Source organism: Echinops telfairi, unplaced genomic scaffold (assembly GCF_000313985.2).
Source record: "Echinops telfairi isolate 266 unplaced genomic scaffold, ASM31398v2 ScPeMD7_7469;HRSCAF=8507_0, whole genome shotgun sequence".
Lineage (NCBI taxonomy): Eukaryota > Metazoa > Chordata > Mammalia > Afrosoricida > Tenrecidae > Echinops > Echinops telfairi.
This window is the reverse complement of record NW_022111372.1, coordinates 50,880,709-50,891,366: the sequence shown is the minus strand read 5'-3', so window position 1 is coordinate 50,891,366 and position 10,658 is coordinate 50,880,709. Positions and strand designations below refer to the sequence as shown.

Here is a 10,658-nt window from a genome sequence, read left to right as displayed (position 1 = left end):
TAGGTGCCATCGAGTGGGCACCGGCCCATAGGGACCCTATGCACAACAGATTGAAAGACTGCACGGTCCTGCGACATCCTCACGCTTGTTTCCTATGCCTGGGCCTATCGATGCCACCACGGTGTCAATCCACTGTGAGTGTGTGTGCGCGCGCGCATAAAATCTACTGTGGAAAATATTTACACAATATTGTGTAAAATAAGTCTGAGAGGATTAGCTTTAGGGCCCACCGTACTCAGGTAAGGAGCCCCTGGGTGGTACAGATGATGAAGGGCTCAAGTACGAACCCCAAAAGTTGACAGTTTGAGCCAACGCTTTGCAAGAAAGGCCTGGCAGTCTACTGCCCTACACATCAGCCTCTGGAAGCCCTTCGGAGCACACTTCTCTCTCTCTCATGTGCGCGCGCGCACACACACACACACACACACTCAAGACTTGCACACCGAGTCTCTGTGAACCGGAATCCCCTCACTGGCCACTCGTTGGTTTCTCTCTCCCTCCTCCAGTATGATTTATGAATGTAGCAAAGAATTACCTGTTTCCCAAAGAGTCTGTCTACATCCACAGGTCTGGAGGTTAGGATTCGAAGACACATTTGTTTGGTTTTTGGGGTGGTGGTGGAGGGATCATCATTTGATCCACAGTTTTAATTACCTGGATCTTCAGGGATACATTCGCTCTCTCTAGGAGTCTTTCAAACGTGGCAGATAAGGCGGAAGTCCCCTTGACAAGTCATCACAGCTCATTCTCATGCCCACGTGTCCACGCGCCCCAGGCCGGCCCACCCCTCCTGTGCACACATCGGTTCCTGCATGCCTGCACAGCAGAAAGAGGGCCTTCCAAGGCTCACATGGCAGGCTCTTGCACAAACCCCACATGTTGTCTCCGACCCCCCACCCCATGGCGGGTCTTTGCCATCTCTCCATGCCGGTGCCCACAGACAGCTTTCTGGGTTCTCCTGCTGCGGGCCACGGGGCTGTTCACAGCTCTGCTCCAGGGAAACAGAGCCCCAAGGGGCAGTCCTGTGATGGGCTGGGCCCATGGTCCCTTGAAAACAGAAAGGAAGCGAATTGCCTCTTGATAACGATAACGCGTCAGACAGAAGGACGGAAAGACAGAAACCCAAGGCGGATTCCGGGGCTCCTTGTTCTAGATCTGCAACTTCTCTGGAGTTTGAAACGACTGTCAGTCTTTGTTATGCTTGGGTTCTGGCCGCCTACTTGTGATTTTGCCGACTCAACTAAAATTCATTTGTAACCCCCAAATCACCAGCTAACATGTTCATACTACGGGTGGACGTACCCCAAGGAGCAGGAAATCGGAATCACTCTGCATACACATCCAGCTGCAGCAGAACCAGGGCACGATCTGCTTTCTTGTTCAACTCTCAGACTGTAAACAAATGTCCTTGTCAGGGGTTAGGGCAGCGGTTCTCAACCTGTGGGTCGTGCCCCCTGTGGGGGTCGAATGACCCTTTCACAGGGGTCGCCGGATTCATAACAGTAGCAAAATGACAGTGATGACATAGCAATGAAAATAATTTTATGGTTGGGGGGTCACCACCACACGAGGAACTGTAGTAAAGGGTCACACAGCATAAGGAAGGTTGAGAACCCCTGGTCTGGGTAGTGGCACTTTTCTGTGGCATTTTTTTATTCTGTTGGCGTTTTTGCCACGTCGGAGGCCCCTGTGTGACCCTGACGTGCTGGCTAGCGTTCCTAAGGGCGAGAAGACGTGGCGTGCCTTACAGAGAAAATGAGCTTCGTTTGGGCACGAGGCCCCGCACTGTCGGTCCTGAGGTTACTGCTAATGAATCCACGGCGCAGTGCATCCGGGCATAGGCCGGGCGCACCGGATGCTGCTCTGGGACACGTCAAAGCAGCGTCTGTCGTGTGTGGTGGCGCTGTGGCAAAGGAGATAACTCGGGGCTTCAGGAGACAACTGATTACACAATGCCTACCTAGCTGCCCTCCTGAGTGGTCATGCCACCTTGCACTCCTCGCCACCCTCTCCTGCTTGATTTTCTCATGAACTCACGGTTTCTAGACGCACCTGGACTTTCTCACCTGCAGGAGCAGAAGACCTTGCAGGTGCTGGTGGAGGATAGAAATGACAACGCTCCTGTCTTTGAGAACACCAGCTTCTCCATCAGCATCAACGAGGTAACGCATGTGTGAAAAGTGTGTGTGTGTGGGGGGACGGGGGGGGACAGCCTCCACAACCAAATGGGGCCTAAGGGGCAATTGTGAAATTGAAAGGCACATTAATGAGGCATCAGACAAGGCCTGCACGGGCTCACCTCTTCCATGGAGACTGGAACCAAGGAGTGGGCCGGACTTAGGTTGTGTGGTCGGATTGCTCTGGATGGCAGACAGCCTTCAGACAGATAACCTTCAAGCATCTAGTAGCAATCATGTGCTTGCAAGCAGCATCTTAAAATTGGCGTTATTATGGGGGGGCATTGTGGGGAATAACTTTTAGTTAGGAGAAGGTGACTGGGATTTGTCTCCAACTCACGAGCATTTAGGCCTCTCTCTACCCGAGTCTCGGCCTCCCAAGCTCTTTAAATATGGGTGTCGAGAATTTGCCCGCATGCACCCTCTTCCTGGTTCTCAGTTTCCCGTGTGTGTGTGTGTGTGTGTGTGTGTGTGTGTGTGTGTGTGTACATGCAGGGGGGAGGCCATCAGAAGCCCTTCTGTGTGGTGGAAAAGACCAGAGATGGCCATCATGGGATAGCCTCAGAAGGAAAATCCAGGGGGAGGGGGTAGAGGAGGACATGATCTAAGAACAATTTTACAACAGTCTTTGGTGCGCAATCATACTGGATTAGAATGCTTTGAGTTATGAAAGTAAACAACCAAGCAAGCAAGGAATTTATATTCCCATGCATCAGAAACATTTAGAGGTACTTTGGCTTCAGCTCTGGCTGAGTCCAGGTGCTCAAACCAGGGCATCAAGAAGAGGTTCCTCCCCACCTCTCAGTCTGCTTCTCTTGTTGCCTGTCCTGGGAGTGAATGGGAGGGAGAGACTGGGAGGGGGTGGGTCTCTCCTGTGGTGTGAAAAGTGTCCCCACCTGCTTTAGATTTATATCCCATGCGCTTTGCGACTTCAATGGGAAGAGACCCTCTGTTGCTCCATGGTGCCAGTCAAAACTGCAGGGCTGACTTTCATTGGCCCATTTAGGGTCACAGGTCCACCGTTGGACCAATCAAGGCTATGAGATGCTACCATTTGCTAGGTTCATATCACAGGCCTTCCTGGGAAGAAGCAGTCCCTGGGGAGTGGGGGCGCAGGGAGTTTCCCACAGGCTGCTGGTCAGCAAACCCAAATCACCACGCTAGAATTGTCACGTGGTGTGGAGGACTTGAAGATGTGGGGGCTTCACATTAGGCCAGAGAGGTTCAGACCGTCATTCCACTAGGTCTAGTTGCACCTACTGTGTGCCAGGCGCTCTCTTAGTGCTGAGGCTACAGGGCGATCAGGACGACCTCCCTTGGCCTTCAGAGGCTCAGTCTCTAGGGAAGAATGGGGGCTGCCCAAGAAGACATAGAATTAAGGGCTCAAGTAGAAAGAAAATGTTTTGCAAATGATGGCAACAAATGTGCTCGACACAATGGATGGATGGATGGATGGATTGTGATAAGAGTTGTAGAAGCCCCCAATAAATTGATTTTTTTTAAAAAGACATAGAATCAGCAGGATGATATCAGATGGCAACTGTGAGCTGTGTGGCGAACAGAAAACAGAGTAAGGTGGAAGATGGTGGCTGGGGCGGAATGTCCAGGAAAGGTTCTCTGAGTAGGTGATCGCTGAGCTGAGACCTGAATGGGAAGAAGGGACAGTCCCTGGATAGCTCCAGGAAAAGTTGCTCCAGGCAGAGGGCCAGCAAGGGCCGGGCTCGAGGTGGGAGTCAGCTTGTAGTGCTCTGAGCTAGGAGGGGAGTGTGGTTGGAAGATGGAGAGTGTGGAGCAGGTGAAACCAGAGAGGTGGGCAGTGGCCTGAAGGCAATGGGACCCTGGACACAAGCTAGACTGTATTCTGGGCAGAAGGGAAGCCCACCAATGGGTTTTAAGCGTGAGCACGAGGCAGTCCTTTGCCACCAGGTGGAAGTCCCGGGGCCAGCTTCTGAAGGCAAAACTCACAAAAACCCAAGTCCACTGCCGTCAATTGATTCCAACTCACAGTGACCTGATAGAGGTTTCTGAGGTTGTAAGTCTTCCTGGGAGTGGCAGATGGGCTCACCTTTTTCTTACAATCCCCAAGGGTGTTTGAGGAGGGGAGAGGCCTAGTCCTCCATGAGTTTGGTTGGGACGGTCTATTATCTGGGTCCTTGCAAAACAGAAGCCAGCCAGGCGGGCGGTGGGCTGTGTGGGGAGAGAAGGTGAGGACTTTGGCCCTCTGCCTGCAGAAGCCCCAGCCAGCCAGCAGGGAAGGGAAGGTCTGGGGGTCTCCTGTATCGCAGACCCCGTCAGGTGCTACCACGCTTCCTGTGGTTGAGTCCAGGCAGCCGACTCAGAGAGGGAGGCGGCTGACAAGGAAGTAGAGATGGATTTATACTGACAAGTGACCAATCCCTCTTCACAGACCCTGCCGGTCGGCTCTGTGGTGACCACTGTGTTGGCTGTTGACAAAGACACGGGGCTTGGGGGCTTGGTGGTGTACTCCATAGAGAAGGTGAGTATGAAAATGGGAGGATCAGGGCTAAGCGTGTGCGCTGACCACTCCAGGTAGCCACCAGGGGGCAGCATCTCCCCAGACAACCGCAGAGCCCTTGGGAGTCACCATGAAGATGCTGTGAGGATGGGCCAGGTCTTGTTCCCAAGCCTTCCTAGGACCCCATCTGAGCCTTTCCTTCCTCCCTTCCTCTCTTCCTTCCTTCCTTCCTGCCTGCCTGCCTTTCCTCCCTCCCTCTTCCCCTCCCTCCCTCCCTCTCTGGCTCTTTTTGAGCCTTATTTTCTTACGGAGGTTTCCCACGGGGACCTGACTCTTCTTCCCCCTGAACTATACAGGCCCTTGGTGAAGATTCGTGACACGCTGCCAGGTGGCAGGAGCACACCTGCCTTTACAGGCTCGGAGAGACTCGGGGTCTTGTCCAAAGTCACACAGACAATAAGCGGTGTCTGAACCCAGCTCTCATGATGGCAAATTCGCTAGTTACAGCTCCCGTTGGTTGAGCGCCAACTTCCCGTGTACACGCCTGCAACCCACTGAGCTGGTTGCCTAAGCTTCACGTCCCAGAGGCTCTGAGAGGCTAGATGACTTGGTTACGGTCAATGACAGACTGAGATTTGAACCCAACTCTCTCAGAGGCAGTCTGTCCTATGGGATTTGAACCCAAGTCCTCAGGAGCAATATGTTCCACGGGAGCCTGATCTAAATGTGCTCTGCTCCAGGTCATACCTGACACTGCGGACAACCAGCGCCTCTTCAGTATCCTGGCCAATGGCTCCATCCTGCTCAACGACCACCTCAGCTATAACAACAAGAGCGCCTTCTACCAGCTGGAGCTGAAGGCGTGTGTGAGTAAGGTGGCCACAGGGGCCCGAAGAGGCATAAGGGGCCGTGGCCCTGGGTCACAGAAGGGTCTCTGTGTCTCTTCCCAGGACTCAGGAGACACGGGCATGAGCAACACAACCATCCTGTGTTCCCCCACCGTCATCTTGTCCATCAGGGTGATTGACCAGCCTGACCTGGACCCCCAGTTTGTCAGGGAGGTGTACATGGCCTCTGTGACTGAGAACGCCCCTGAGGTGTGCAGAAGGACCTGCTGGCGTTTGGGTTGAGGTGGTGGGGACCGAGGCAAGACTCTGGGCCCTGACCTTGCCTCCTTACAGGGGACCTCTGTGCTGAAGGTGGAGGCTGTGGACAGAGACAAAGGCATCAATGATCCTGTGACCTACAGCATCTCCAGTGAGAATGGGGTGCCCCTAGACTGGGATCTGGGGCAGAGGCAGGGTGGGGGTTCTGTCAGCGCCACTGGCAGCAGCTGCTCCACCTGTTTCCTCACCAGACTCCACAAGGCCGGGCTGGTTTTCCATAAAGTCCGACGGGGTCATCATCGTCAATGGCTCCCTAGACCGTGAGCAGCTGCTGAATGAGGACGAGGAGGTGCAGGTGCAGGTCACGGTGAGTCCAGACTTCATGGCCCCTGCTGGACCCCTACTTCCTAACCTTTGACCTTTGATCCCAGCTCTCCCTAAACCCTGGTTCTCTCTGCTCTCTGCCATTAGGCTACTGAGAAACAACTCAACATCTATGGGCAAGAAGCCAAGGTGAGCATATGGGTCACGCTGAGGGTGACAGATGTCAACGATCACAAACCTGAGTTTTTCGACTGCACCTTCCTGAACTGCGCCTTCACCCCCGAAGAGGCCCAAGTTAACTTCACTGGCTTCGTGTATGAGCATTCCTCGGCCCGCATCCCCATCGAGAACCTCACCCTGATGGCCTACGACCCAGATAAGGTAGGCAGGGGAGGCACGGCAGTGGGCAGTGGTTCGCATGGGATGAAACGGAGGTGGCCGGGGGAGGGAGGGTGGTTGACCACGAATGATAGAGCCTGATGGCGAGAAGAGGACGTGGGATGTGAGGATGCCCAGGGTGGAGACAACATGATGATGTACAGCTTAGGGACCAGCGGTAAGAAGGGGGCTTGTGGGGGCCATGGAGATGTTGAGTGATGCTGAGTTGGTAGACAGTATTGTGTACAGGGTGAGTCTAGATAGTGTTGAATGGAAAAGGAATAACTGAAAACCAAGCCTATTGCTCTATGAGTAGAACTGTTCCCTAGGGTCTCTGAGGCTCTAAATCTATGTGGAATCGGTGTGAAGTGGAGGCTGGAACAGAAGCGTGGGTAATGTTGAGTGGAATCTGGCTTGCACTAGCAGAGTATGTTGATGGGTGGTGCAGGAGGTGGAATACTGTTGAGTGGTCAGTGAACGGGAGGGAATGTTGAGCATTTGGGTAAGAGAAAGAAGGCTTTGGACTCCCTTAAAGAGCCACAGTCTCAGCCACCACAGGGGCAGTTCCACCCTGTCCTGTAGGGTCACTGTGAGTCCGACTCAGCTCAGTGGCAGTGGGACTGCGCATCGGAGGTGCGCAGTGCTGACTATTACGTTGGAAGGTACTTTTAAATGGAGGCTGATGGAACAATTTCATCGGAACACAGTCCAAACATCATAAATTCAATAGTTCAGTAATGTCCACAGGAGTCGTACAATCACTCCCACAATCAATTTTAGAATATTTCATTTTTCTTGTACTCCTTGTTATTGGGAACCATTAATCCAGTTACTGTCTCTGTAGAGTCACCATCCTGGATTTCATTACCAGAAACATACCAAACAAAGAGTACCAAAAAAATAGAGAGTCAAAAAAGCTAACAACAATAATGAAATAAAATAGAGAAAAACACCGGTTGAAAAGAAAACATTAAACACATTAAAATGGGTCAAAAGAGAGATCAACTGATAAGGTGTTAGATTGTAACCTAGCTCCACTCCATAATCCACATCCGGGTACTCTGTATGACAGCAGGCCTGTTCACATCCTGCTCCGGGTTCAGGGAAGACTCACCGGAAGCTTCACCCACATGTATTTCCCCTCCCTTTTTGGGGTGTGTGTGTGTGAAATGAAACCTTGATTTTTATTTTTAAAATTTATAAACTAGTTGGCTAAGTACCCAACTATAATTAAGGCAAACACACTGTGTTTACCTAATTCCTCTTCATTTTGTAAAAAACCTGTTAGAACTTTAAATGTGTCCAAAGGGAGATCCAATCGGATGTGTGGAGGTTGACATGGAGGGGTGGGTAATTTGGGTCGTATTAAATGATAAAGGACTGTGGTTGGTGTTCGGAACTGGTAGGCTATGATTGAGTGACTCCGTGTTGTAGAGCGGTAGAGATGTGAGGCTGTGGCAGGTGGGTGGGAGGTCTGGAGGAGCAGGCGGTGCGGAGTGGCTGCTGATGTGAGGTGGCACGCAGTCTGAAAGTGGTGGCTGGCACTGACGCCAGCGTGGGGGTGAACTGGTCTCAGATGTTGTCAAGAGAGTAGTGTTGGGCTGGGAAAGGTTGGCAATTGATGGGGAGTTGGTGGTTGGGTTTGTTTGTTTCTGAATTGTGGTGGAAATATACACAGCATTCTGCATTCCAAAATTTCTAGGAGTCCCTGGATGGTGCATATAATTAAGTGCTTGACTATTAGCCAAAAGGTTGGTGGTTTGAGCCCATCCTGAGGCACTTTAGAAGGCAGCATGGAGACGGCTTCCCTGTGGAGCTGTTCTACTCTTGGGGGGGGGGCGGGGTTGCTGTCATGAGTTGGGATGGGCCTGAGGGCAGCTAACAGCCACAGCAACACAGGTATCACAGTGACCTTGAGTCCGCGCTGTGCAACCACTCTTACTGTCCTCTCCAACCGTTCCATCACCAGAACTGACGCTCAGTGCTCCCTAAGCAAAACTCCACTCTCTCCCCCTGCTACCACGAAGAAGCTTTGCTTTCTATATATTTGCCGATTTCAAATAAACAAGATGATATAGTATTTGGGCTTTTGCAACAGACTTTTTTACCCAGCATAACATACTCAAGGTTAATCCATATGTTGACCTGAATCAAGACTGCATTTCATTTTATCACAGCCACTGAGTCAATTCTGACCAGGATAGATCCTATAGGACAGGGTAGAACTGCCCCTGTGGGTTCTGAGACTGTCACTCTGTACAGGAGTAGGGAGTGTCCTCTTCCTCCCAGAGAGTGGCCGGTTTCGAACTACCGTCCATGTGGTTAGTCGCCCACACAGCCCGGTTTCTCTTTCTAGTTGGGGAATACGCCACGGTGTGTCTGTAGCACACTTGGTCTACCCGTTCATCCTGGAGGCTTCCCCGGCTCAGGAACGTGCCACCGTGCTCATGGGGGTGCAGGCTTCCAGTTGAGTGTATGCCCAGCTGTCATCCCTCCGGGGTACCGGCCTAGAACTGAGATTCCCAAGCCATAGGACACTCCTGAGCTCAACTGCCGAAGGACCAGCCAGCTCTTTCCCACAGTGGCTGCTCCACTTTGTGTTCTCACCTGCCCTGGGGGGTGGGGGGTGTCAGCTCCCCCACCTCTACCTCACCAACACCTGCTGCCGCTCCTCTAAGGGAGGGGAGTTCACCTCTCACTGTACTTATTTGCCTCATCCTCATGGCTGATGGAAGGAACCCGGGTGGCACAGTGACTAAGCACTTGGCTGCTCACTGAAAGGTTGGCCGTTCAAATTGACCAGGCAGCTGCTCTGCAGAATAAACAAGTGGCTGCCTGCTTCTAGAAGACTTGCAACTCTGGGAACCCGAGAGCCGGTTCCACTTTGTCCTATTCATTCCTATGAGTCGGAATGACTGGATAGAAATGGGCCCGGCCCTTTGGGTTCATGGCCAATTGTACCCTGGGCGTACCATGGTCAAGAGCAGAAAGGTCAGTGGTTCAAACCCCCCAGGCACTCTGTGGGAGAAAGACGTGGCAGTCTGACTCCACAGGATTACAGCCTTGGAAGCTCCAGGGGGCAGCTCTGCACTGCTCTGTTGACGTGAGCTACGGCGGGGCTGGTTCTGGCTCCAAACAAACCTATGGAGACCAGAAGGAAACCAGCCTGCTCCCGCGCCATCCTCACGATTGCTGTGACATCTGAGCCCCTTGTTCCCATCACGGTTGAAGATCGAAACTACCTGTCTTAGAAGAAGTCCAGCCAGAGTGCTCCCTAGAGGCGAGGATGGCAAGACTTCATCTTACAGACTTCTGTAAGGAGAGACCAGTCCCGAGAGAAGGACACCAGGTTTGGTAAAGGAGAGGGGCAGCGAAAAAGAGGAAGGCCCTCAAGGAGATGGACTGACACCATGGCTGCAACAATGGGCTGAGGCACAGGAACAATTGTGAGGCCGGAGCAGGACCGGGCAGTGTTTCGTTCTATTGGGCATACGGTTGCTATGGGTCAGAACAGACTCGAAGGCACTTAACAACGACTACTTTACCCAGCATGGTATTCTTCTCCAGGGACGCGAGATAAAGTCTCGCCACCCTTGTTTCTAAGGAGCATTCTAGCTGCACTTCTTCTAAGACGAATGTCTCCATTCTTCTGCAAGTTCATGGTATGTAGAGTATTATTCAACCAACACCCAAGTTCAGGGGCATCAACTCCTCTTTGGTCTTCCCTAACCTGCTGTCCAGCTTTCCCATGTATATGAGATGACTGATGAAGCTCGGCTCCAGTCACTGTAGGCCTCAAATGACACCTTGTCTTTTAAATACTTTAAAGAGGTCTTTGCTGCAGATTTGCCTAAATATGTTGCTTTATTTCTGCTTCCATGAGCATTGATTGTGGATCCAAGTAAAATAAAATCCATGACAACTTTGTTCTTTTCTCCACTGAACATGTTGTTGCCTCTTGGTCCAGTTGTGAGGATTTAGCTTCAGTGACACTGAAGTGTAAGCCCTATGGGAGGCTGTAGTCTTTGTGCGTCACACCCTCTTCAGTTCCAGCAAGTTAAGCTGTGCGATCTGCACGTCAGAGGTTGTTAAACGAGTCTTCCTCCAATCATTCTTCTCCATTTAGTCCAACTTCTTAGATAATTTGTTCAGCACACAGATTGAATAAGTGTGGTGAAAGGATACAACCCCAAAGAA

General features: G+C 51.9%; 1 protein-coding gene across 2 annotated transcripts in view; it reads left to right on the top strand.

Moving 5' to 3' along the window:
• CDHR2 (cadherin related family member 2) overlaps positions 1-10,658 on the top strand; it is a 74,555-nt gene that overhangs the window by 44,203 nt on the left and 19,694 nt on the right. For both annotated transcript variants that reach the window (XM_045284957.1, XM_045284956.1), the window contains exons 6-12: positions 2,073-2,162; positions 4,585-4,674; positions 5,394-5,519; positions 5,604-5,750; positions 5,835-5,910; positions 6,011-6,126; positions 6,231-6,464. In XM_045284957.1, the coding sequence (XP_045140892.1) occupies positions 2,073-2,162; positions 4,585-4,674; positions 5,394-5,519; positions 5,604-5,750; positions 5,835-5,910; positions 6,011-6,126; positions 6,231-6,464 (879 nt within the window). The remainder of the gene's footprint in view (positions 1-2,072; positions 2,163-4,584; positions 4,675-5,393; positions 5,520-5,603; positions 5,751-5,834; positions 5,911-6,010; positions 6,127-6,230; positions 6,465-10,658) is intronic.